General features: G+C 46.7%; 2 protein-coding genes across 5 annotated transcripts in view; one reads left to right on the top strand and one right to left on the bottom strand.

Annotated features, from left to right (window-relative positions):
* LOC141981962 (GTPase IMAP family member 2-like) overlaps positions 1–5,770 on the bottom strand; it is a 50,889-nt gene extending 45,119 nt beyond the window's left edge. Inside the window, exon 1 of the mRNA XM_074943576.1 lies at positions 5,668–5,770. Coding sequence (XP_074799677.1) covers positions 5,668–5,770 — 103 coding nt within the window. The remainder of the gene's footprint in view (positions 1–5,667) is intronic.
* On the top strand, positions 322–22,393 carry LOC141983430 (GTPase IMAP family member 9-like). Of its 4 annotated transcripts, XM_074946559.1 has the most exons (4): positions 322–509; positions 5,172–5,207; positions 9,795–9,844; positions 21,272–22,393. In XM_074946559.1, exons 3-4 carry the CDS (start codon positions 9,802–9,804, stop codon positions 22,180–22,182), a joined length of 954 nt encoding a protein of 317 aa, XP_074802660.1. In that variant the 5' UTR covers positions 322–509; positions 5,172–5,207; positions 9,795–9,801; the 3' UTR covers positions 22,183–22,393. The 4 variants fall into 4 exon arrangements, with proteins under 4 accessions (XP_074802660.1, XP_074802662.1, XP_074802664.1 ...); XM_074946561.1 differs by lacking the exon at positions 5,172–5,207; XM_074946563.1 differs by lacking the exons at positions 322–509; positions 5,172–5,207 and adding an exon at positions 842–936.
* The last annotated feature ends 5,551 nt before the right edge of the window (positions 22,394–27,944 follow it).

Below are 27,944 nucleotides of genomic sequence, written 5' to 3'. Positions count from 1 at the left end.
GCAAACTCATAGGATATAGAAGGGACCCCAAAGGTCATCTAGCGTAACCCCCTGCCAAAATGCAGGATTTGTCGTGTCTAAATGGTTAGATCTGTTGCATGCTGTTCATATAATCTTTGTGTGGCTTTCTTTATGGCTGTTGATGTTGTTCTGTCCTTAAACACAGGGTTGGATGCAGGCTGAATGTTCTCATACGTTCAGCCCAAACCCACTTCCTGTAAAATTCAGACTTCTTCATTTAGCAAAAGGTATTTCCTGGTCAGTGGCAGCAGCTCATCACACTGCATTTAGTTAGAAAGAAATTTGAATCACTGAGTAGTTCGTTTTCATTTTCACAACAGTTTCATCAACTATTAATATGAAACTACCGTCAAAAAGAGAAAACAGAAGACTTCAGACATTTTTGAGTAATACCACAAGCTGGGAGGACTGTGCAGAAGTTGTAAATATCTGCTTCATCTGAAGAAATATCACAGATTTGATCTCGAAGCTCAGCTGACACCGAAAAGGTTGTATGTATAGGAGGGACTGGGGTTGGCGTGGGGGAGTATTTTAAACTGCCTACAAAGAATGAAAAATGAAAATGTGTCTGAGTTAGGCAGGTGGATATGCAGGGAACAAGCCGGTTTCTCTCTGGCATTTGGGTGCCTAAAGCCTGCCTGAGATGGGAGAATGTGGGGGGCGGGAGTGAGGGGAACAAAGTTCGGACAGAGAATGCTTGAAATGCACAGACGACTTAACTTCTACTCTACCCTGTGAGAGAGTCCAGCCCTCCCCCCGCTCCTGCCTTTGTCCCAAGTTAGAGGAGGCATAAAGGTGTTGTAAAGCCACCTTCCTCCCTACTCAGTCGCTGTGCTGAGCTCAGCTGGGTGCAGAGATGCCCAGTTCCCGCAAACCTTCTCTGCAGGCGCTCAGCACCTCAAAGAATCAAACCTGGTATGTATCTAGGATACCTTGTGGGGATTTGGTTTAACATACTGTATGTCGAATCATTGCCACAGGTGATGAAAGTACAATGGAAAAGTGAGATTTTCAATGATTCCACCAAATCCTGGGTAGAACACGATTTTCTCACTTCATGCAGTACCAGCTAGATCCTACATTTTTGTCTGCTCACATTTTTACAAGAAATATTTGAAGCATTTTAAGCACTTTCGTTAATTTCAGTGGAACTTAGGCACCAAACCTGCTTAGGTGCTTTTGCAAATTCCACTAGGTGGCTATCTGTACCTTTAGGCACCGAAATACCTTTAAAAACCTGGATTTTGGTGCCTAAATTATCCCTGAACTTCAAAGAAAGAGAGATTCCCTTGGAAATTGTTTGATAGTAATGAGCTTTAGATAAATAATTGTACATTAGATATTGAATTCCAGGAGAAGAACTAGGTGGTTGACAGTGAACATATAAATCAGAATGGACACAGCAGGTTTCTGAGGAACTCCTAGTGCGTTTCAAGCTTCCCAGACTCTGCCCTCTTGTGATGCCAGTCACAGACTATGAAGATGTCCTAAATATGAGCATGTGTGTGCTGCAGGTGCTTGGTCCCCTCTCAGAGGGATTGGAACCCATCCCAGGGCTCTCCTGGGCTACTTAGACTTTGTTCCCTTTTGGTGGGGCTTTAGAAAAATATCCATTCTTGAGTTAAAATTTTCCATTGAGAGAAAATTCACCACAACTCTTGGTAACTTAGTCCAGTGTTTAATTACCCTCCCTATTGTAAACATGTGCCTTATTTCCGGACTGAATTTGTCTTGCTCAAACATCCCGCCATTAGATATTTTTATACCTTTGTCTGCTAGATTAAAGATCCCTCTATCAAATTCTTGTTCCCCACATCGGTACTTAGAGGCTATGATCAAGTCACCTCTTCACATTCTCTTTGTTAAGATAAGCAGATTGACCTTGAGTTTCTCACTCTAACGCAGGTTTTCCAATCCCTTAATCATTCTCATGGCTCTGCTCTGAACACTCTACAATCTTTCAACATCCTTCTTGAAATGTGGATGCTAGTTTTCAATCCATTTAATGTCTGCTGTTTTAATTTTGCATCATTCTAGTTTCTTAATCAAAACGCTGTGCAGTATCAAGTATGGAAATATAAGAATACTATATCGACCCTGTTATCTTTATCATCCAAACTTGTAATCTCATAAAAAAGATACCAACTTATTTTAAGAGGATCTGTTTTCCATAAATGCATGTACATTGGTCTTAATTATATTACCCTCTTTTAATTTTTTATTAATCGAGTCCCATATCAGCCACTCTATGGCTTTACCTGGGATAAACATCAGACTGACAGATGCATAACTATTGGGGTCATCTCTTTTACTGTTTTTAATACTGATACAGCATTAGTTTCTTCCAGTCTTCTGGAAATTCCCAATGTTCTAACACTTACTGAAAATCAATATTAATTTTTCAATTAGCTCCTCTGCCAGCTCTTTTAAAACTCGTGGTTGCAAGTTATCAAGATTTGCTGACTTAAAAATGTTTGACTTTAGTAGCTGCTGTTTAACAGCCTCCTCAGATACTATGGAATGGAAAGAGTCTTATCAAATGACAGGAGTACATCATCTATTTTTTCCCCAGTGCCAGAACAGAAATATTGTTGAAAACTCCTGCCCTTTCACCACCATTACTGATAATTCTACCATTCACATCTAGTAATGACTAATACCATTGTTAGCATTCTTTTGCCCCCATATAATTTATAATTTCCTTGTTATTGACTAACTCTGTTGACCACAGATTTTTCCTTGTGTCCCTTTGCTTCCCTTATCAATTTTCTACCACTCCTAGTTTCTGAATTAGACCTTGTCTACACTACAAAGATAAGTTGACTTATGTTAGGTCGACTTATAAGTTGACTTATGTTAGGTCGACTTACAGCCACTGCATTAATTACTGTGGTGGCTGATGTCCACAATACCTTCCTTGGATCAGTGGTGCGTGTCCTCACCAGGAGCATTTCCTCCAACCTAACAGGGACAGTGAGGGGATCTGTCATAAATATAAAGGGAAGGGTAAACACCTTTAAAATCCCTCCTGGCCAGAGGAAAAACCCTTTCACCTGTAAAGGGTTAAGAAGCTAGGATAACCTCGCTGGCACCTGACCAAAATGACCAATGAGGAGACAAGATACTTTCAAAGCTGGGGGGGGGGGGAGAAACAAAGCCTCTCTCTGTCTGTGTGTTGTTTTGCCAGAAACAGAAAAGGAATGGAGTCTTAGAACTTAGTAAGTTATCTAGCTAGATATGTGTTAGATTCTGGTTTGTTTAAATGGCTGATAAAATAAGCTGTGCTGAATGTAATGTATATTCCTGTTTTTGTGTCTTTTTGTAACTTAAGGTTTTGCCTAGAGGGATTCTCTATGTTTTGAATCTGATTACCCTGTAAGGTATTTACCATCCTGATTTTACAGTGGTGATTCTTTTACTTTTTTTCTTCAGTTAAAATTCTTCTTTTAAGAACCCGATTGGTTTTTCATTGTTCTTAAGATCCAAGGGTTTGGGTCTGTGTTCACCTATGCAAATTGATGAGGATTTTTATCAAGCCTTCCCCAGGAAAGGGGTTGCAGGGGTTGGGGAGGATTTTTGATGGTGGGGGAAAGACATTTCCAAGTGGGCTCTTTCCCTGTTATATATTTGTTAGATGCTTGGTGGTGGCAGCAATAAAGTCCAAGGGCAAAAGGTAAAATAGTTTGTACCTTGGGGAAGTTTTAACCTAAGCTGGTAAAAATAAGCTTAGAGGGTTTTCATGCAGGTCCCCACATCTGTACCCTAGAGTTCAGAGTGGGGAAGGAACCTTGACAGGAGCTGAGACCCCAGTCTCTCAGCTCCGCTAACAGCTCCCTGCCTGGCTGTCCCACAGGCTCCCAGCAATCTGCTTCCTCCATCCAGCTCCTTGTTCCCTGTTGGGAGCGGGGAGAAGTCACCCTGGTTTCTTGTCTCCGCATTCCCTGCCAGGAGTGGTGGGGGGAAGATGTCCAGTGCTTCTCACCTCCCTGTTCCCTAATGGGAGCAGGGGTGGGAAGCTGCCCAGGGCTTCTTGCCCCCAGGGAACAGGGTCCAGCTGCTCCAGCCTTTTATCCCCCCACCTGCTCACTGCTGGACAGCCTTGTCAATTGGCTCCAGAGCCATGTCTTCTCTCCCCGGCTGTTAGCCAGGAGTGGGGTCCAGCCGTCTGGGCTTCTGACCCCCAGCCGGAAGTAGGGTCCATCCATCTGGGCTTCTCTTTAAAGCTCCCAGCCATGAGTGGGATCCAGCTCCCCAGAGGAGTGGGGGTCATTTGGGCTCTAGCTACCTGACTTTCTTGTCAATTTCACTGAATAATGACAGCCAACAGCTGATGTAAGGAATGCAGTCTCTACACAAACACTGCCTCACCCTAACTCCACCGACATAAGCCTCTCGTTGAGATGGCTTTATTATGTCGGCCTAGCAGAGGAGATACATTGGTGAGAGGAGCATTTCAGTGTGTAACCCTCTACTCTTTTGTCAACAAAGCTGTAGACTAGGCCTTATATTGATTACTATCAACTTCCCCTTTATTATTATTTGTATAGCTGCTTCACTTGCCCTCTAAACCAGGTTGGCATTTTAACGAATATGGCTTTCTTCCTCGATTGTGGCTTTTTGGGCTTCTAGTAAAGCGTTCTTAAACAATTCCTAATTATTATTCACATTTTTTTCTGATTAAATTCTTCCTTCCAGCTGCATTGGCTCTAATTGTTATCAGCTTTGTGAAATTGGCCTTTTTAAAGCACCAAGTATATATATCACTGGTCTGGATTTTATTCGGTTTCTGCATTATAAATGTCATGAGCATTTGTACCCAAGTTACTATAAATATTCAGTTGTGTGATCAGTTCGTCTTTATCCACCAAGATGAGGGCTAATGTAGAATTCCCCACCACACTTTCTGCAATGTTCTTTGAATTCGGAAATTGTCATGTATAATATTTAGAAATTCCACGGGTGTTTTAGTACTGGCAGCGTGAGACCTCTGGCATTTGTCATTCAGAGTGAAGTCCCCCGTGATCATGCAGCTTTCTTCCTACACATTATAGACAGGTGCATAAGGAGCCAGTTATCCTGTTCCCTAGTGTGATTTGGTGGCTAGTAACAGACACCAACTAATACCTTATCTTGTGCTTTTTATCTCTTAGGACATTGATCCACAAGCATTCAAGATCATTAAAAAGGTAATGCAATATTTCATCCTATCACCCCCATTTGCACTCAATCCTTCCTAAATAGGATATAATGATTTATTCTAATATTCCAATCATGGAAATCATCTCCCAGGTTTTAGTCATACCAACTAGATAGAATTTATGGTCATAAATGAACTATTCCAGTTCCTCTTGTTTGTTACTTATGCTCCTACCATTGGTGTATAGGCAATTCAAGAATGTTTTTATTCATGTCCTTTGGTTCCTTGATTATTTTTGTTCTCAAGATATTAATTCTGTGATGAGTACTCATCTTTCCTCTTCTTACCCTCTTGTTCTATTGATGGTTTAATGCCCTCCTGACTACTGTAACCAACCTGTCCTGAGAAAATTGGTCCCTTTTCTATGGAGGTGTAGGCCATCCAAACTATACAATCTCCACACCCCATAGAAGGTGGACCGATGTATTCTTTCTCCCTACATCACTTACCTAGCCAGTGGTTCACTTCCATAAACTTCTGCCTTCTGTCTTCCTTTGCTTGTGGGACAAGAAGGATCTCACGGAAGATTGCTTGGACATTCTTCTTCAACATGCTTCCGAGGTCCCTAAAGCCATTTACTATCTGCAAGATATCCCTCGACACAGTGTCATTAGTGCCAATCTGAACCACCACCAGTGGATCCTTTCCTCTTGACTACAAAACCTATTTAATCTTAGTGTGACATCTCCTGGTTAGGGCACTATGACCCCTACACCTGTCTCAGAGTCACTGCTGTCCTGGATACAATCCCCCTCTTTCAACTGGGACTTGCATTCTTTTTTTATGAATGGGTGACACTAAATTTGGCTGTGTTAAAAGACATATTGGTCACTGAGCCCATTTGTTACATTAATTTAACAATTAAATTGTTTTGAAGTATGGTGTGGTCAGCTTGATTTATTTTGTGCCTCTGGAACTGGCTCTGTTTCCTGCTCACATGGAATTACAGAGAAGACCTTTTCCTCTCATTGTTCATTCAGTTTAGATAATGCACAGTTCATGCAAATCTTTTTTTATCCACCTCAGAGTGTTCTTTGCTAATTATTAACTTTTAACTATTACCATTATTATTAATCCTTAACCCTTTCGTATTAGCCTCTGTTTAATTATTACTGTACCTTAGACAAATTTCTCTTTTTAAAAATGTTATCCCTTTTAATACTTTTTTTTCTCAGTTTTTCTCAGTTTCTATATGAATTATTTCAAAAGTGCCTAAAGCTAAGATTCTTCAAAATGACTGGAGAGTTAGACTCATAGTCTTTAGATCAGAAGGGACCATCATGATCATCTAGTCTGACCTCCTGCACAACGCAGGCCATGGAACCTCACCCACCCACTCCTGTAATAGACCCCAAACCCCTGGCTGAGTTATAGAAGTCCTCAAATCATGGTTTAAAGACTTAAGTGACAGAGAATTCACCATTTACACCAGTTTAAACCTGCAAGCGACTCATGCTTCATGCTGCAGAGGAAAGTGTAAACCTCCCAGGGTCTGCCAATCTGACCCAGAGGAAAATTCTTTACAAACCTCAAATACAGCAATTGGTTAGATCCTGAGCATGTGGGCAAGACCTGCCAGGGTAGATACCTGGGAAAGAATTCTCTGTAGTAACTCAGAGTTCTCTCCATCTAGTGCCCCATCTCTGACTGTTGGGGATTTTTGCTACTGGGAGTCACTGTTGAGCCACATGCCATTGTAGGCAGTCCCATCACACCATCCCCTCCATAAATGTATCAAGCTCAGTCTTGAAGCCAGTTAGGTGTTTTGCCCCCACTTGCTCCCCTTGGGAGGCTGTTCCAGAACTTCATTCCTCTGATGGTCAGAAATCTTCATCTAATTTCGAGTCTAAACTTGTGGCTGGCCAGTTTGTTCTTGTGTCCACATTGGCACTTAACCTAAATAACTCCTCTCTCTCCCTGGTTTGTCCCTCTGATGTATTTGTAGAGAGTGATCATATTTCCCCTCAGCCTGTGCTTGGTTAGGCTAAACAAGCGAAGCTCCCTGAGACTTCTATCATAAAGTAGTATCAGAGGGGCGGCTGTGTTAGTCTGGATCTGTAAAAGCGGCAAAGAGTCCTGTGGCACCTTATAGACTAACAGACGTATTGGAGTGTGAGCTTTTGTGGGTGAATACCCCCTTCGTCGGATGCATGTCATGTATTCACCCATGAAAGCTTATGCTCCAATACGTCTGTTAGTCTATAAGGTGCACAGGACATTTTGCCACTTTTATCATAAAGTAGGTTTTCCATTCCTCGGATCATCCTAGTAGCCCTTCTCTGCTTGAAGTAGCCCTCCAGTTTGAATTTTGATGACTCAATTTTGAGGACACTACTTGAGACCCCTAAAAGGTGCCTGATTTGCAGAAATTATTGAGCACCCGCTCTCTGAAAATCTGTCCCCTTCAAGGTGTCTTAGGTGTACGCCCAAAAATATAAGCATCTAAATCAGGGGTCAGCAACCTTTCAGAAGTGGTGTGCCGAGTCTTCATTTATTCACTCTAATGTAAGGTTTCGCGTGCCAGTGATACATTTTAACGTTTTTTGGAAGATCTCTCTCTATAAGTCTATATATTATATAACTAAACTATTGTCATATGCAAAGTAAACAAGGTTTTCAAAATGTTTAAAAAGCTTCATTTAAAATTAAATTAAAATGCTGATCTTATGCTGCCGGCCCGCTCAGCCCGCTGCCAGCCTGGGGTTCCGTTCACCTAGGCCAACAGCAGGCTGAGCGGGGCCTGCGGCCGGGACCCCGGCTGGCAAGGGACCAGCAGCCAGAACCCCAGACCGGCAGTGGGCTGAGCGGGGCCGGCGGCTGGGACCCCAGACCAGCAGTGGGCTGAGCAGCTCAGCCCGCTTCCGGTCTGGGGTTCCATCCGCCGGCTCCTGCCAGCCATGGTCCCGGCTGCTGGCTCCACTCAGCCTGCTGCCGGTCTGGGATCCCAGCCCTGTCCACACAGAGTGGGTACCTACCTTCTCCCTGGTTCTAGCCATTCTCTTCCTCTCTCTGCACTGAGCTGGGGGTGGGAGTGTGCTGAGAACAGGGCTGGGGTGAAGGAGCCGGCTAGGGGTTGGGGTGCAGGGTCTGGCCAGGAGCTAGGATGAGGGAGGGGGTTCAGGGTTGGGGCAGGAGGTTTGGGTGTGGAGCGCTTACCTGGGCAGCTCCCATTTGGTGCAAGGGGTGCAGGTGGGAATGTGGGTGTGTGTGTGCAGGAGCTCCTGTTTGGTGCTCAGGTTGGGGGTGGGGGTGGGGGGGGTGCAGGATTCAGGGCAGGGGGCTGGGGGTGTGTGAGGAGGGTGCAGGAGTCAGGGCAGGGGGGGGCTGGTTATGTTGGGGGATGCCGGAGTCAGGGCTGGGGTTGTGGGGGGGTGCAGGGGTCAGGGCACGGGGCTGGGGTGTATGGGGGGTGCAGGGGTCAGGGCAGAGGACTGGGTGGGTGTGAGGAGGGTGCAGGGGTCAGGGCAGAGGGCTGGGTGGGTGTGAGGAGGGTGCAGGGGTCAGGGCAGAGGACTGGGTGGGTGTGAGGGGGTGCAGGGGTCAGGGCAGAGGGCTGGGAGTGTGTGAGGGGGGTGCAGGGGTCAGGGCAGAGGGCTGGGGGGGGTGGGCTGGGGTTGGGGGTGTGTTCTTAGCCCCCTGCCCTGAGCGGCTCACGGCAGGGGGCTGGAGGGGATATGCCGATTCCACCCCCTTCCCCAAGGTTTGGCTTCGCTTTTCCCTCTCCCCCTCCATAGCAAGGGCCGTCAGCTGATCGGCAGCAGGGAGGGAGAGGAGGAGGGGCGGGAACCCGGCAAGCTGGGGGAAGAGGCGGCGGGAGGGGGAAGCTCGCCTGCCCTGCACGGAGAGAGCCGGGGGTGAGGGGCGGAGAAGAGCGGGCCAGGCCGGGCCTGGCAGGATTTTTAATGGCATGCTGCTGACTGCCAGGGTCCGCAACGTGCCATTAAAAATTGGCTCACGTGCCATAGGTTGCCGACCCCTGATCTAAATTAATGAGTCACTTTTGAAAATCCTGGCATGTGACTTAGGAACACAAGTCCCATTGATTCTTAAGCCACCTAGATGAGTTTGAAATGTCCCCACACACACACACACTTTTCCATGTGTTTTTCATTGTACAGTAGCTCTGAACTAGAGGTCAACAATCATTGTAGCAGTGTGAAGGGCTCCGCTTGTACTTCCTCATCTCCTTGTGTTCAGACTTTATGCAGAAGGGGCAACTGATTTCATGGGTCCCCGATGGCCTGGAAGAACCAAAACAAGCTGAGTCAGGGCTTTGATTAACCTTCACGGTCTCCATGCAGAATTTTCACACAATATTTAAATAATTCCATGAAGGCAGGATCCCTGAGCCCCTCAACATCGTAAAAATAACTAAATAAAAAAAAGGAGAGAGAGAAAAAAATACTCTTCAGACCACCTTTGATTCTCCCACCAAATCCTTCTCAATTTCTGGTGATCAATACTGCACAAATGTATGTAAGGAGATACTGTGTGTTTTAGCTCTCCATTTGTATTTGCTACACTTCTAGGTAATTATAAATTTCTAAATGGTGCTGTTTTTCCATTAATATTTCAGAAAAAATATGGTGAGAAAACAGCAGGCAGCAGACGAAGAAGCTCCCCATGGTAAGAAAACAATATATCGTATTTTGCCCTCACTTGTGCCATAGGGCTCATTTCAGATTTTCCTGTGTTCTAGATAAAAGAGCAAACACACATGCTAATAATTATACCAATAATGGCTCTGGCGGGGTTAGTCCTTCAAACCCCACACAGGGATTTTTCTGTAGTTACAAATTCATAACACCTTTTCCTCAGAACAAGCACGCTCATGAAATGTTTATTCCCTCCCCTATACAGCCTTGGACTTTAATCTGGGAATGGGTAAATCATAGACAATGGTTCTCTCCTCAGGGAGTAGCTTCAAAAGGTTGGGTCTTTGCATAAACGAGGAAGGTATTTGCATTCACCTCCCCCTAGATACTTCCCAGGAATTCCACTTCACACATATTGTCCCCAAAGACCATTCTTCTCTGGCACATCGTTTGAAGGAGTCCTTTGAAGCTCAGAACACTTCCCTCCTAGAGAAGCTGCATACAATCTCACAATAATAGATAGTCTTTGCATTTTTTAAAGCAATGGACTCCAAAGCTACTTAAACGTAATTCAGTAAGGTTTGTTCAGGTTAGTACAGCAAATTCCCATATCTGTGACAACAGAAAACAAAGGGGAGTGGAAAGAATATGGTTCAGGCTATGTCTCGTCATCTCACTTGCAGAGGAGAGCAGGAGCCCTTCACATACTATCAAACGCTGCCCCTTTAGCTATGACTCAGCTCCTGTTAATTTGCCAGATTCAAAAGTTTACAGCTCCTTGCCCAGCACCCACCTTCCCTTCCCCTCCTGCAGGGCTAGTCCAGGAGCACATGAAGCCGGGTCTGTGTGCTCTTAGCTCCACCTTACTCTCCTCCACATCCTCACCCCAACAACAAACACATAGGACATAGGGAGAACCAAAACTGGAAACGTATTCTGGGCTGAGCAGGATTTGCCCTGCAATTCTTCAATCTGTGGGAGACCAGGGCTCCCATTTCAATGGGAGTTAGGTGACCTGTGGGGACCTTGGCCTTAAGACTTAGATTCTCTGATACTCCAGTGATGGGGCTTTATGAGTACCTCAGTGGACAGTGGCATTATATAGGGAATAGCAGGTGTGGAAGAATCGACATTGGCAAAGTGAATGCAGTTCTGGATTCCAAGGACAGCAGACCCTGGAGTAAGTCCCACATCTGTCAGATACCCTCTGTAGCAATGACAATCCATGTCCTCCTCTAAGTTGTCCTGGAACTTGTATTGCAGAGGACACCCCTTGTTCTTCATGCCCGAGAGATGCCTGACAGACACTCCAACAGCTTGAGCCCTGATTGAAATTCTGACCGACAGTATTTGTATGGGAAAGCAGTCAGCTAATCCACTCCCTTAACAGCGCCTGTTTGACCCAACTCTATTTGTTAAGGCTGAAGGTCCAGAAATCTGGACATTTTATCCTAACGATGGAATTCTCTCATTTGTACACTTTATGAATATGCATCACACCATGTGAATGTTTTGTCTTTCTTTAATTAACACCTATATTCTTATTACTCCTATTCTCTCCTCTTACCATGGGATCAGTTGCTCTGCTACAGTGATAGGCATGCTATCAAAATAATAATTTTCATTTAAATAATTTAATTATAAATAATTGAAATAATGTAAGTAGACATTTAGGTGCCTTTAAATCCTAGTGAAACAAGCATAAGAACGAACTGAAGTTAAACACTTACCGTTTAAAAGGCATTATTGCCTGTCAATCTGATGGGGTCTCACTCAACCAGGAACCTCCCATGGCCACTTACGCTATGTCCAGGAGACATACCCGTACACATTGACTGCGCTAGTGTGCTACATATAGCGTGTAGTCACGGAGATTTGAGTGGTGCAACGGGCTAGCAGCCCCAGGTAAGTACCTGTCTAAGACGCTAGGTATGTACGTGGGTGGCTAGCCTCTTCTGCTGCTATGGCTACACACTACTTTTAGTGTGCTAATGCTATCGGAACTCGTGCAGGTGTGTCTCCTTGAGGTTAAATTTACCCCTCCAGCTGGAAGTGCAGACACATCCTAGAAGAGGAGGAGCGAGGAAGCCCAGACCCCCCAGTGAAGGGGAAGACATGTGCTGTGTCAGTCAAGCCAAGGAACATGCCATGCTAACTCTATTCATGTTACTGACTCCACAGGGGTCCCCTAGAGCAGGAACTCTCAAGATCCTGATCCCCGATCCCCAAAGTTACATAGGTGTCTGAGTCTCACTTTTAAGGCCCACTGAGATCCACAAGTCCTCCTAGGCGCCTACATGTCTGTGTCTGGTCATTCACAGGCTGCCTCACCCTAGGCATGTGGATGCCTGAGCCCCAGCGCAATCCACGAACTGGGACAGGGCAGGCAGAGGAGCACCTTCTTACCTTCTTGCTGCAGGGCCCAGTCCAGGATACACACTCGAACATGCCTGCTAGATCAGGTCCCATTCAGAATCCAGAGGGAGGAGACAGTGCCTTCTAACTGTTAGCCCAGTGGTTGGAACACTCACCCCGGCGGCAGGAGACCCAAGTTCACTTCCCCCCTTCTGCTTGACAGAGAGAGGATTTGAACAGGGGTCTCCTGCACGTCTTAGTAGCATGCGTTAACCACCAGAGCACAGGATAGTCTGGTATGAGCTCCCTCAGCCCCTCCTGCTGAAGTTGCTCCACTGTGTATAAATACTTAGTCACCGGGCCAGAGAGAAGGAGAATGATTCTATAGTCCCATGGTTAGGGCACCCACTAGGAGATGGGAGACCCAGGGTCCATTCCCCCTGCACCAATGATTACTTAATTACTAGCTGAAAGCCTGTTGTGTTGCCTGGCTGTAATTTGTAAAGCCAGGTGAAGTAACAGTGACTGCTGGGAGAAAACATGCGGCAATAAACAGAGAGAGACTGTGAATGCGAAACATGCACATTGTCAAATTGCAATGCAGGCACATGTGACAGCTTTGCCTCCTATGACCTAACTCAAACACTCCCACCTCCCAGTTGTCTCTTAGGTTACTAAGGATGATTGTCCATGTTTTCACACAGTTTTGAACCAAGATCTGTTTCCCCAGGCTCAGTGTAGTTCTGCACTTATACCATACTTACTGCGTTCATCCTAGTCTGGCTTTGGACATTGTAACTGCCCTCTAGTCCTCTGCTGAAAAGTCAAACTTTAATGTACACAGAAATGCAGGCCTCTTCCTGGCTGCTCAGCTGGAGACGCCAATTGCCCTTTCCTCACCCCTAGCAGAGGGGAACTGCCAGCCATTCCCTAGTAGTATCCGGACCCAGCAGAAACACGTCTCTCCCTCCTGCTGCTCTGGGGCATCTCTCCATGGGATCAAGGAGCAGTCCTTCCCTGTTTCCTGCTCCCGCTCCCCTTCCTCCAGCTGCCTGGGGGCTTCTTCTCTTCCCAACTCCCAGCAGCACAACTTTGCCAATTCCCCCCTTTCCTGCCTCCCACTGCCCAAGGACCTTCTCTTTGCTCTGGGCCATACATGCAGGTAGGGCTCAGGGAGTGGCAGGGCAGGGCTCTGCCTTCAGCCCCGAGACTCTTGCACACAGCCCTGCCAACATGCCTGAAAACCAGAGAATCAGAGGAGCTTTTGGTGTCATTGTTACAGCTTCTCCTGCACATGCCAAGATCCTGTGATTCATGATCAGTTCCTGAGAGCTGGCCACACTACCTTCTCTGGCTGCTCAGAAAGGATCCCCTTCTGCACCACCTCCCCACCCCCAGGCTGACAGTAAGAGCTGATGGTGGCCATTTTAAATAAGGGACAATTTATGAGCTGAAAATCACTGAGCACTTAACTAGTGGGCAGTGTCATGCTGCAAACCCCAGTAAGGATTGAACCTGGTGCTACTCTGAACAAAAAGAGCCCCCAGCCATGCTTGTAGCTGTTTCCAGTGTGTCACGTTGATTGTACAGACATTCTAGGCTTCAGAGCAAGACACAGACAGAGTGACAATCCTGGAACCTTCTTCTATAGATTTATCCACAGTGGAACAGCTTCAACAGGAGGGACTGAGGAGCCCCACATCAGAGTATCCCATCGAAGGAGGCCCAATGTTCTTGGGGACAGGCTGGCTACAGTATTCAGCAGGGCATTAAACTAGTAACAGAATGGGAGGTAAAAAGAGGAGAGATCTGAGCACTCAATCTGTACAAAAATGAGATGGTGAGAAAAAACAATAATCAAGGAACCACAGGACATGAAGACAGGAAATTCTTGAATTGCCTGTACACCAATGCTAGTAGCCGGGGTAACAAAGAAGAGGAATTGGAATTGTTCATGAGCATATTGTTCATGAGCATAAATTTGAGTTAGTTGGTATTACTGAAACCTGGTGGGATGATTCCCATGATTAGAATGTTAAAATCAATGGTTATAACCTTTTTTAGGAATGATCAAATGCATAGGTGTCGACTTCCCCTCTGCCCTGTGGTTGCTCAACACTCCTGCCCTCTGGCCCCGCCCCTGCACCGCCTCTTCCCACCCCTGCACTGCCCTTGCCCCGCCCCCATTCCACCACTTCCCCAAAGTCCCTTCCCCTCCCCACCTTTTCCCACCCCAGCCCCACCCCCTCCCCGCCCCATTCCACCCCTTTTCCCCAAGTCCCTGCCCCTGCCCCTCCTCTTCTCCGCCTCCTCCCCTGAGCATGCCTGTAACAATGCTGGTTCTGGCGGGACACAACTGAGAGTGTCAATTCAGGACAAACTGCTTAAAGCCGGGCAGTTACAGCCCAAGGCTGGGGTTCCTTTACTATTAAGGCAAACCAAACCAGGCAAACAGAGAGGACTTTGGTTTTACCTCACTGGCTAACCGAAAGTCATACAAGCAATTCCCTTAGACACTCCAGTTTCCCAGTATCCCCACCAGCGCCACTTGTTATGGGGACAAATGGTTATGAAAACCAATACCCCAGTAAAAGAAAAAAGGTTCTCTCGATCCCAAAGGACCAAACCCCAGACCCAGGTCAATACACAAATCAGATCTTACCCACAAATTGCACCGTTGCCAATCCTTTAGAATCTAAAATCTAAAGGTTTATTCATAAAAGGAAAAAGATAGAGATGAGAGCAAGAATTGGTTACATGGAATCAATTACACACAGCAATGGCAAAGTTCTTGGTTCAGGCTTGTAGCAGTGAAGGAATAAACTGCAGATTCAAAACAAGTCCCTGGAGTACATTCACAGCTGGGATGGGTCATGAGTCCTTTGTGTAGAGCTTCCCTTTGTAGCAAAGTTCCTCCAGAGGTAAGGAGCAGGATTGAAGACCAGATGGAGATGAGGCATCAGTTTTTTATAGACTTTTCCAGGTGTAAGGACCCCTCTGTGTTCTTACTGTGGAAAATTACAGTAAAATGGAGTTTGGAGTCACATGGGCAAGTCCCCGCATACTTTGCTAAGTCACAAGGCATATCTGCCTTCTCTCAGTGGGTCAGTTGTGTCGCTGATGGTCCTTAATGGGCCATCAAGCAGGCTAGGCAGAGCTGACACCAACTTGTCTGGGGTGTCACCCAGAAGCAGAGCATAAGTTTGAACTACAGACAGTATACAGCCAATATTCATAACTTCAGCTACAAAAATGATACACATATACAGATAGCATAATCATAACCAGCAAATCATAACCTTCCAGCAAATCATAACCTCACACAACAACCTTTGTACAATATTTACAGCAAATATATAACAGTGATTGCAACAGCGATCTATACGGTTAGAGATTCTGTCAATAACATCACAACACCATGTCCCTGCTCCTCCCCCTCCCTCTCGGAAAGTCCTAAGCACCACCAAACAGCTGTTAGGCAGCTGGCAGGCAGGAAGTGCTGGGAAGGGGGGGGAGGAGCGGGGATGCGGCACGCTCCGGGGAGGAGGAGGCAGGGGTAGGGTGACCACATGTCCCAATTTTATAGGGACAGACCCGATTTTTGGGTCTTTTTCTTATATAGGCTCCTATTTTACCCCCATCCCCTGTCCCAATTTTTCACACTTGCTGTCTGGTCACCCTAGGCAGGGAAGAGGAGGGGCCAGGGGGAGCTTGTCTGCCGGTGAGTGCAGAGCACCCGCAAATTTTTCTCCATGGGTGCTCCAGCCCTGGAGCACCCACGGAGTCGGTGCCTATGGGCACAAGTGGTGAAAGAGTTACGTTCCGTGTCAAAAATGGCTGCGCCAGTGCCAAATACAGAGGTAAAATAACCTCTTTATTCTTACTTGAGATACCACTGTTTATGCATCCGAACAGCCCTTTGGGCCACAGCATCACAGTGAGAGCTCATGTTCAGCTGATTAGCCACCATGATTCCCAAATTTTTTTCAGAGTCACTGCTTCCCAGGATAGAATCCCCCATCCTGTAGGTATGGCCTCCATTCTTTGTTCCTAGATGTACACATTTACATTTAGCCATAATAAAACACATGTTGTTTTCCTCTGCCCAGCTTACCACACAAGCAAGATTGCTTTGTATCAGTGACCTGTCCTCTTCGTTAGTTACCACTCCCCCAGTGATTGTGTCATCTGCAAATGTTTATGTTTTCTTCAAGGTTCTTAATCAAAATATTAATCAAAATATTAAATAGCAGAGGGTCAAGTATGTAATGACCCATCAACAAACTAAAAACTATTTCCCCATGCTAATTTTTCCCCCTACTGTTACTCCCACCTTCTTGTCAACTGTTTGAAATGGGCCATCCTGATTATCACTACAAAAGTTTTTTTTCTCCTGCTGATAATAGCCCACCTTAATTGATTTGTCTCGTTAGAGTTGGTATGGCAACCCGCATCTCTTCAAGTTCTCTGTATATATATATCTTCCTACTGTATTTTCCACTGCATGCATCTGATGACGTGGGTTTTAGCCCACGAAAGTTTATGCCCAAATAAATTTGTTAGTCTCTAAAGTGCCATAAGGACTCCTCTTTCTTTTTGCTGATACAGACTAACTCGGCTGCCCCTCTGAAACCTTCCCCCTGTCTGTTTCCCCTATGGGAAGAAGCACAGCCTCTCCTTTCGGAGATGCTCACTTCCCTGCCACCACTAACATAGTAACAGCTTGTCTCCCTCTCTTTCTTCTCTTCTCTCAAATTAAATCCCTTAATTGGATTCAGGTGTTTCTCATTGACCTCAGGTAACCTCTTTTCAGCTGATCCTGACTGACCTGAAGTAATCCTTTCTCAGATGATAGGGAAGAGGGCCTTTAACATTCTAGGGCTTATATATCTGAACCCTCTCCAATTTATCAACGTACTTGAGTTACGGACACTGGAACTGGAGGTGTCTGACCAGTGGGTCTTGCTGACATGTTCCAGGGTCTAACTGATCACCATATTTGGGGTCAGGAAGGAACTTTCCCCCAGGTCAGACTGGCAGAGACCCTGGTGGGTTTTTAGCCTTCCTCTGCAGCATGGGGCCTGGGTCACTTGCAGGTTTAAAGTGGAGAGTGGGTGATGAGGTTTGTTGACTGCAATGTGCAGGAAGTCAGACTAAATGATCATGATGGTCCCTTCTGGCCTATGAGTCTAATACATGAATATAATCCTCAGAGGGGTTCTCCTTCTTTTCTTGTTCCTTCTGCTCTTGTGCTGGTCAGACAAGACCTGGTTGGAATGTTTAAAACATTTAAAATTAAAAAACAAACTGAATTTTCTCCCCTTTCTTTCCACCCCACTAGTTCAGACCCATCCTTACCCTGAGGTTGCTACCCAGCATTTCCAGCACCTTGTGCATCAAGGTGTGTGTGTGTGTGTGTGTTGTAGGACACTGAACACAACTCTGAAAACAACCCTCTTTGGGTTCTAAGCACTTCCCTGATCACAAAGACATCATTAACATGACAATGTCCTTATTTCCTTATGCTAATGAAATGCTGGTGGCTGTCTGTGCTTCATTGTGGGTTTGGGTCATTTGTATATCCTATTTTGAAAATTGTCCCTCTCCCTCATTGTTCTGGCCTGCGTCAGCTCCTTCCAGCCACAGAACCCTGGCCCTTTTAGAATCAGGTGAGGAGCATGAGTCATGACTGTATGAGCCTAACTGGTCTCCAGAGTCTTTTATCTTCCCTCTAGTAAATCAATGCTATTTTCCTTTACAAAACTTCCAAAGTAAGCCCTGGTCTACATTAGAGTTAGGTTGATGCAAGGCATCTTACATCGACTAATTCTGTAAGTGCCTACACGAACATTTCACTCTCACTGACGAAACTCTCCCACTGCACTGACTTAATAACTCCACCTCCGTGAGCGGCGTAGAGTCAACATCGCTGTAGTTAGGTTGATGCAGTGTCCGTGTAGACACCGCGTTGCTCACAGTGACAGTTGGTGGCTTTCGGAATCCATCCCACAATGCCCCTCACTGACAGTTCACTTGGTGCAAGCACTCTTAGTGAGGATGTGCTCCGCCAACACAAGGAGCTAAGTATAGACACGCACAAGAGATCTAATTACTGTAGACGCTTATACCAACGTAAGTTAGGTCAACTTAATTTTGCTGCATAAACATGCCCTAAAATTGGAGTCTGCACATGGATTTTAGAGCACTTTAAAATATGTTCTTAAACCAGAAGCGTTCAGATCCAATGACCACAGCATGTCACCTGGAGCCAGCAAGCTGCAGTGACTACAGAGCCTGCAAGCTTCTGGCTTGCAACAGAGCCCAACCTATGGCACGCGCACCAAAGACGGCACGCGAGCCAATTTTTAATGGTACGCTGTGGACCCCGGCAGTCAGCAGCATGCCATTAAAAATCCTGCCTGACCCGGCCTGGCCTGCTCTTCTCCTCCCCCCACCCCCGGCTCTCTCCATGCAGGGCAGGCAAGCTTCCCCCTCCCCCCGCCTCTTCCCCCGGCTTGCCGGGTTCCCGCCCCTCCTCCTCTCCCTCCCTGCTGCTGATCAGCTGACGGCCCTTGTGAGGGAGGGGGAGAGGGAAAAGTGGAGCTGGACCTTGAGGAAGGGAGTGGAATTGGCATATCCCCTCCAGCACCCTGCCATGAGCCGCTCAGGGCAGGGGGCTGTGAGCACCCCCCCGACCCCAGCCCTCTACCCAGACCCCTGAACCCCTCACGCCCCCCAGCCTTCTGCCCTGACCCCTGCACCCCCCTCACACACCCCAGCCCTGTGCCCTGACCCGTGCACCCCACACACACCCCAGCTCTGTGCCCGGACCCCTGCACCCCCCACAGCCCCAGCCCTGACTCCAGCACCCCCATCCCCCCCCACATAACCAGCCCCCTCTGCCCTGACTCCTGCACCCTCCTCACACACCCCCAGCTCCCTGCCCTGACTCCTGTACCCCCCACACATACCCAGCCCCCCATACCCCATGCCCTGATTCTTGCACCCCCCATATCCCCATCCCCACCCTGAGCACCAAATGGGAGCTCCTGTACACACACACACACCCACATTCCCACCTGCACCCCTCGCACCAAATGGGAGCTGCCCAGGTAAGCGCTCCACACCCAAACCTCCTGCCCCAACCCTGAGCCCCCTCCCTCATTCTAGCTCCTGGCCAGACCCTGCACCCCAACCCCCAGCCTGCTCCTTCACCCCTAGCCCTGTTCTCAGCACACTCCCACCCTCATCTCAGTGCAGAGAGAGGAAGAGAATGGCTAGAACCAGGGAGAAGGTAGGTACCCACTCTGTGTGGACATGGCCGGGACCCCAGACTGGCAGCAGGCTGAGCGGGGCCGGCAGCCGGGACCCTGGCTGGCAGGAGCCGGAGGACAGAACCCCAGACTGGCAGCAGGCTGAGCGGCAGCGGGCTGAGCCGCTCAGCCCACTGCTGGTCTGGGGTCCCAGCCGCCGGCCCTGCTCAGCCCACTGCCGGTCTGGGGTTCTGGCTGCCGGCCCCTTGCCAGCCGGGGTCCCGGCCGCAGGCCTCACTCAGCCTGCTGTCGGCCTAGGTGAACGACTGGCAGCGGGCTGAGCGGGCCAGGGTGTAAGATCAGCATTTTAATTTAATTTTAAATGAAGCTTCTTAAACATTTTGAAAACCTTGTTTACTTGACATATAACAATAGTTTAGTTATATAATATATAGACTTATAGCGAGAGACCTTCTAAAAAACGTTAAAATGTATGACTGGCACGCGAAACCTTAAATGAAAGTGAATAAATGAAGACTCAGCACACCCCTTCTGAAAGGTTGCCGACCCCTGCTCTAGAGCATCAGTTTGAGTCAGCCCATATTGGAGTTCTACACTTTAGCCGCAATAGCTGGTTCAGTATTCCTTCCCCAAAGGAGACCTGGGTGGGTGCACTAGCCGAGATCAATCCTGAATGGGTTATATCCCCATTTAGGGAGAATCAGCATCACAGTCGGAGCCCCAGCTGCAGGCAAAACAAATCTTAGAAGAATCAAAAAGTGTTGATGTCACATGATATTTTTAGGGGGGCTTTCTGTCAGGAACCCCTGGCTCAAATTACCCCAAATGTAGATCACCGATCCTGCCCTAGATCCCCAGCAGGAACTGCAATGTTGAGACAATCCGAGTGGGTTTTAGAGGATTTAGAAAAGTCATCCTTTAAACAATAAGTGACTCTCAGCCTTAACTATAGCAGTACTGCCTCTCTTCTGAAAGGTTGCCGACCCCTGCTCTAGAGCATCAGTTTGAGTCAGCCCATATTGGAGTTCTACACTCCAATACGAGTTACATCCGAGACGAGTTACATCTCGGACGAGTTACATCCGAGAGTGCTGAAGGAATTGGCGGCTGTGATTGCAGAGCCCTTGGCCATTATCTTTGAAAACTCGTGGCGAACGGGGGAAGTCCCGGATGACTGGAAAAAGGCTAATGTAGTGCCAATCTTTAAAAAAGGGAAGAAGGAGGATCCTGGGAACTACAGGCCGGTCAGCCTCACCTCAGTCCCTGGAAAAATCATGGAGCAGGTCCTCAAAGAATCAATCCTGAAGCACTTACATGAGAGGAAAGTGATCAGGAACAGTCAGCATGGATTCACCAAGGGAAGGTCATGCCTGACTAATCTAATCGCCTTCTATGATGAGATTACTGGTTCTGTGGATGAAGGGAAAGCAGTGGATGTATTGTTTCTTGACTTTAGCAAAGCTTTTGACACGGTCTCCCACAGTATTCTTGTCAGCAAGTTAAAGAAGTATGGGCTGGATGAATGCACTATAAGGTGGGTAGAAAGCTGGCTAGATTGTCGGGCTCAACGGGTAGTGATAAATGGCTCCATGTCTAGTTTAAACTTTAAACAATAAGTGACTCTCAGCCTTAACTATAGCAGTACTGCCTCTCCATTACGGGGTGGTGGTACTGAGACACAGGGAGGCCACACAGCAAAGCAGCAGGAGGCAAGATTGCACCCAAAATATCCCTGTAATATCGTTGCTGTAATGTCAAAACATCAATCTCTCCCCCATTGCTGAACTTTGTTATCTCTGAAGTGACATTACCATTTTTGTTCTGAACAGATTCGTGTTACCACAGCCAATACGGGGAATCAGAACTGAGAATCGTCCTTGTAGGTAAAACAGGAGCTGGGAAAAGTGCAACAGGAAACACCATCCTTGGTGAGAGAACGTTTGCATCCATACTGGGAGCAAAGACAGTAACTAAGATTTGTAAAGCTGGCAGTAGGATCTGGAATGGGAAGACGGTTCGAGTGCTTGATACTCCTGCAATTTTTGATCCAAAGATCTGTAGCACAGACACTTATCAAGAGATCAGTCGCTGTATCGCACTCTCTGTCCCAGGCCCCCACGCTCTGGTGCTGGTGACCCAGCTGGGCCGTTACACTGAAGAAGACAAGGACGCGGTGAGGAGAGTAGAGGAGATTTTTGGAGTTGAGGCCATGAGGTACATGATCGTCTTGTTCACCCGAAAAGAAGATTTAGGGGATGGTTCACTGAGTGACTATGTGAGACACTCGGATAACAGAGATCTCCAGACGCTGATTCAAAAGTGTGGGGACCGATACTGTGCTTTCAATAACAAAGCAACTGGAGCAAAACAGAAAGAGCAGGTTAGTAAGCTGATAGAAATAGCTGAGAGAATGGTGTGGGAGAACGGAAACTCATATTATACTAGCGAATTATATTTTAAGGCAGAGGTGATGCTCAGTGATGTTAATGGAAACTTTGAAGAAAAATGCAAAAACTTTGGAGAAGACGTGAAACAGCACATAACAAACCAAAAAGACATGGCAGAATCTGAGCATTGTGGGGTATTAAACAGAATTGGGAAAGCATGTTGTCATATAATTACAGTTTATCTATGGAGACCTGTGATATTTGTGATGTATGCTATATGTAGGATAGGATGTGCTATATGTAGGAGAGGATGGAGGTGCATTCTTTCATTGTATAATTACTGGTTTGGTTAATGACGATAACTCAGTTTCCTATTTGTTTTTCTCTTGGAGTTGAAATGTAGTTTATTAATAATCATGGACAGAATTTCTCTTCATTCTAATCCTACAGCTTCCTATGTTCTATGGCTCAGCTTCTTACCACGAGTACAGCAAAAGACAAACGTGCAAATTATGATTAGATGAAGTCATTTAGATTTGTTTTACAATAACTTCACACAAGAGATTCCATTAAGGATTGTATACAGATGTGTCAAATCTGTACTTTTTTTATGGAAAACCAAATGGTGGCAGTATAATAAACATGGCAGCATTTCCATTAAAATCTCATTGTATCAAATTTTGGTCATTTCAAACAACACGTAATTTATAGCGATGAAGAGTCAGCAAGCCCAGTGTAGATTTAAACTCTCCCCTCACACCGGACTCTCTCCCCAGTAGAGCAGCCCCCTACAACTGCTTCTGTCTTTTAGAATGTGAACTTTGCAGGGTGTGCAGAAGGTGAGCAGTGCCAGGCTGTTTCAGACCAGCGTGTGGAAGGCGACATTCCAAAGGTCAGAGCCCCTCGCAGAGAATGCTCTGTAAGAAATAACGCTCTACACACACCGAAGTCCTGTTACTGCACAGTCACTTTAAAAGATGCTGATCCAGAAGCTGATGGCTGCTTCCCTACACAGTCACAGGTGTGAATCAATTTTAAAATATGCAAAATGACTGGGCCACAGTTTTGCTGACGAGTGAAGGATGCAGTATAACATGCTCTCAGGAGCTTCACTGTAACATGCCAATAGAGGGGGAAACTTCAATAAGACCCTTGTCTGAAGACCTCTCATGTTGCTTGCTTCATTGATGACCTGTGGTCATAGGCTTGGGATGAATGGGTGGGTAAGAGAATGAGGTAGAAGTGTGGGAAGGAAGGAACATGGTTGGCAGCATGGCTGCTGGGGAGACAAGGGAATGGTATTGTTGAGGGAAGGACACATTGCCGCCTTGGGTGTCTGGAGACATTAGGTCAAGTAGTCTGAGTCTGTGTTATTGGAGAGGTGGATGGATCACAGAGTTGTACAACTTGTGACTTGTTGGTGGCTGCATGTGCAAAAGAGATTGAGGTTCAAGTGAGGGTTTGGAGGGAGTACCATGAAGAACTGTGGGAAGTTGTCAACAAGTTCATGTTTCTCCTTTGAGAATGCTGCTGAACACCAGTTAACTACTTAGTTCAGTCCAAAACTTCCAAAAAGATCACAACAAAAACTTGAATCTGCTCATGAACACACATCATTTCACAGAATCATAAACTCGAAGGACTGGAAGGGACCTCAAGAGGTCTTTTAGTCTAGTCCTGTGCATTCAAGACATGACTAAGTATTATGTAGATCATCCCTGACAGGTGTTTGTCTAAGCTGCTCTTAAAAATCTCCCAAAATAGAGATTCCACAACCTCCCTAGGCAATTTATTCCAATGCTTAACTACCCTGAAGTTTTTTCTAATGTCCAACCTCAACCTCCCTTGCTGCAATTTAAGCCCATTGTTTGTTGTCCTATCCTCAGAGGTTAAGGATAACAATTTGTCTCCCTCCTTTTTGTAACAACCTTTTATGTAATTTAAAATTGTTATCTTGTCCTCCCCTCAGTGTTCTCTTTTCCTGACTAAACAAACCAATTTTTTTTCAATCTTCCCTCATATGTCATGTTTTCTAGAACTTTAATAATTTTTGTTGCTCTTCTCTGGACTTTCTCCAATTTGTCCACATATTTCTTATGTCCTTATTGAATTTCATCCTATTTCCTTCAAACCATTTCTCCAGTTTGTCAAGATCATTTTGAATTTTAACCTCATCCTGGAAAGCACTTACAACATCCCCCGGCTTAGTATCATCCACAAACTTTATAAGCATATTATCTATGACTTTATCTGAATCATTGATGAAGATATTGAACAGAACTGGACCCAGAACTGATCCCTGCAGGACCCCATTCAATATGTCCTTCCAGTTTGACTGTAAACCACTGATAACTACTCTCCGGGAATGGTTTTCCAACCAGTTATGTACCCACCTTATATTTCCCTAGCTTGTTTATGAGACGGTTGGAGCTGGGGCATGTAAAGGCCAACTGCCCCAAGAACCTCAACAGATTACAGTTCATTGCACCGGAATCACACCAAAGATCCGCAGGCCCAGATACCTCCCAGATACCCTTGGAGTGGAGGGAAACTGTGAGTGTGGGTGGGAAGAAGGTCACTGCATGGAGGGACACCGGAGCACAAGTGTCAGCTATCCATGCTTCCTTAGTGGACCCCAATTTAATCAACCCAGAGATCCAAGTGACGATTCAACTCTTCAAGTCCAACTCTTTCAATTTGCCTACAGCCAAGTTGCCTGTCCAGTACCAGGGCTGGTCAGGAACGTGGACTTTTGCAGTCTATGATGATTATCCCATCCCCATGCTGTTGGGGGAAGACTTGGCCAATCATGTGAAGTGGGCCAAGAGGGTGGGAATGGTCACCCGCAGCCAGGCTAAACAAGCCGTGAGGCCTAGCTCTATTCTGGAAACTTCTATCAGGACCCAGTCAGAGGTGATGGACCCGGACCCCAGGCCAATGTCTGCAAGAGGAGTAGTGGATCCAGTCCCAGAGACCCAGACGGAACCATTCCCAGAACCGGAACCAGCGGAACAACCAGCACCAGACCCATTGCCAGCACTGAATCCAGTACTTGCAACCTCAACACCAGAGGGCCCCACCGAACCTGAACCAGCAGCAGCCCATAACCCTACACAAGAGGCTCAGCCGGAGCCTGAACCCCAACATAGTGTCCCTGTGGAGAGTGGTTCACAGTCAACGGAAACAGCCCCATCCCCTACATCGCTTCCAGAGGGACCAAGCATAGGTCCACAATTCAGTGAGGAACTGATGTCTCCAGCATCAAGGGAACAGTTCCAGACCGAACAGGAAGCAGATGAAAGCCTCCAGAGAGCTTGGACAGCGGCACGGAGCAACCCACCGCCTCTCAGCTCTTCTAATCGATCCAGGTTTGTTGTAGAAAGAGGACTTTTATACAAGGAAACTCTTTCTGGTGGACACCAGGAAGACTGGCATCCTCAGAGACAGTTGGTAGTTCCAACTAAATACCGGGTCAAGCTCTTGAGCTTAGCCCATGATCATCCTAGTGGCCATGCTGGGGTGAACAGGACCAAAGACCGTTTGGGGGGGTCATTCCACTGGGAGGGAATTTGCAAGGATGTTTCTACCTATGTCCAGTCTTGTGAAGTATGCCAAAGAGTGGGAAAACCCCAAGACCAGGTCAAAGCCCCTCTCCAGCCACTCCCCATCATTGAATTTCCATTTCAGCGAGTAGCTGTGGATATTCTGGGTCCTTTTCCGAAAAAGACACCCAGAGGAAAGCAGTACATACTGACTTTCATGGATTTTGCCACCCGATGGCCGGAAGCAGTAGCTCTAAGCAACCCCAGGGCTAAAAGTGTGTGCCAGGCACTAGCAGACATTTTTGCCAGGGTAGGTTGGCCCTCCGACATCCTCACAGATGCAGGGACTAATTTCCTGGCGGGAACTATGGGAAACCTTTGGGAAGCTCATGGGGTAAATCACTTGGTTGCCACTCCTTACCACCATCAAACAAATGGCATGGTGGAGAAGTTTAATGGAACTTTGGGGGCCATGATACGTAAATTCGTAAATGAGCACTCCAATGATTGGGACCTAGTGCTGCAGCAGTTGCTCTTTGCCTACAGAGCTGTACCACATCCCAGTTTAGGGTTTTCCCCATTTGAACTTGTATATGGCCGTGAGGTTAAGGGGCCATTACAGTTGGTGAAGCAGCAATGAGAGGGATTTACACCTTCTCCAGGAACTAACATTCTGGACTTTGTAACCAGCCTACAAAACACCCTCCGAACCTCTTTAACCCTTGCTAAAGAAAACTTACAGGATGCTCAAAAAGAGCAAAAAGCCTGGTAGGATAAACATGCCAGAGAGCGTTCCTTCAAAGTAGGGGACCAGGTCATGATCTTAAAGGAGCTCCAGGCCCATAAAATGGAAGCATCGTGGGAAGGGCCATTCACGGTCCAGGAGCGCTTGGGAGCTGTTAATTATCTCATAGCATTCCCCACCTCCAACCGAAAGCGTAAGGTGTACCATATTAATTCTCTAAAGCCCTTTTATTCCAGAGAATTAAAGGTTTGTCAGTTTACAGCCAAGAGGAGACAATGCTGAGTGGCCTGAAGGTGTCTACTACGAAGGGAAAAGTGCTGGTGGTGTGGGAGAGGTGAACCTCTCCATGACCCTTGGGCGTATGCAGCGACAGCAGATCAAGGAGCTGTGCACTAGCTACGTTTTTCTCAGCAAAAAATTGTCTGAGAGGGAAAGCAACTGGTCAGTCAGTGAAAAAGAATGTTACACCATTGTCTACGCCCCGGAAAAGCTACGCCCATATGTTTGGGGACGGCGTTTCCACCTGCAAACCGACCATGCTGTGCTACAGTGGCTTCATACCGCCATGGGAAACAACAAAAAACTTATTCGGTGGAGTTTAGCTCTCCAAGATTTTGATTTCGACATCCAACACATCTCAGGAGCTTCTAACAAAATGGCTGATGCACTCTCCCGTGAAAGTTTCCCAGAATCCACTGGTTAAAATCCTCCTTGAGATGTGGAAAATATTGTTAGTCTTTATGTACTTGATAGTATATTTAGAGATGCATGTGTCTTATTAACTCTGTTTTTCCTAGAGCTCCAGGAAGAAATCCCAGCCAGTGTTTCACCCTATCTGAGATTTGGGGGGCATGTCATAAAAATAAAGGGAAGGGTAAAACACCTTTAAAATCCCTCCTGGCCAGAGGAAAAATCCTCTCACCTGTAAAGGGTTAAGAAGCTAAAGGTAACCTCGCTGGCACCTGACCAAAATGACCAATGAGGAGACAAGATACTTTCAAAAGCTGGGAGGAGGGGAATTGGTGAGGATTTTTACCAAATCTTCCCCAGGAAGTGGGGTTCAAGGGGTGGGAGGATTTTGGGGGGAAAGACGTGTCCAAACTACGTTTTTTCAGGAACCCAGATAAAGTTTGGTGGTGGCAGTGGAAATCCAAGGGCAAAGGGTAAAATAATTTGTACCTTGGGGAAGTTTTAACCTAAGCTGGTAAAAGTAAGCTTAGGAGGTTTTCATGCAGGTCCCCACATCTGTACCCTAGAGTTCAGAGTGGGGAAGGAACCTTGACAACTCATATCCAGCTTCTCGTCCACTGTAACCCCTATGTCCTTTTCTGCAGAACTGCTGCCTAGTCCCTAGTCTGTAGCGGTGCACGGGATTCTTCCATCCTAAGTGCAGGACTCTGCACTTGTCCTTGTTGAACCTCATCAGATTTCTTTTGGCCCAATCCTCCAATTTGTCTAGGTCCCTCTGTATCCTATCCCTACCCTCCAGCATATCTACCTCTCTTCCCAGTTTCGTGTCATCTGCAAACTTGCTGAGGGTGCAATCCACACCATCCTCCAGATCATTTATGAAGATATTGAACAAAACCGGCCCCAGGACTGACCCTTGGGGCACTCCACTTGATACCGGCTGCCAACTAGACATGGAGCCATTGATCACTACCCGTTGAGCCCGACAATCTAGCCAGCTTTCTATCCCCCTTTCCCAACCACTGCTGGTTTCTCAAGCCCAGAAATGGCACTGCATTGTGTGATGCTGCTCAGACAAAAGTTTCTGCAGGAACAGTTGCTTGATATCATCCTCTTCCTCATTCCCCAGCTGCTGCTG

The sequence above is a fragment of the Natator depressus genome, chromosome 2, assembly GCF_965152275.1.
Source record: "Natator depressus isolate rNatDep1 chromosome 2, rNatDep2.hap1, whole genome shotgun sequence".
In the NCBI taxonomy this organism is placed as follows: domain Eukaryota; kingdom Metazoa; phylum Chordata; order Testudines; family Cheloniidae; genus Natator; species Natator depressus.
The sequence above is the reverse complement of the archived record's forward strand: the minus strand, read 5'-3'. Positions and strand labels throughout refer to the sequence as shown.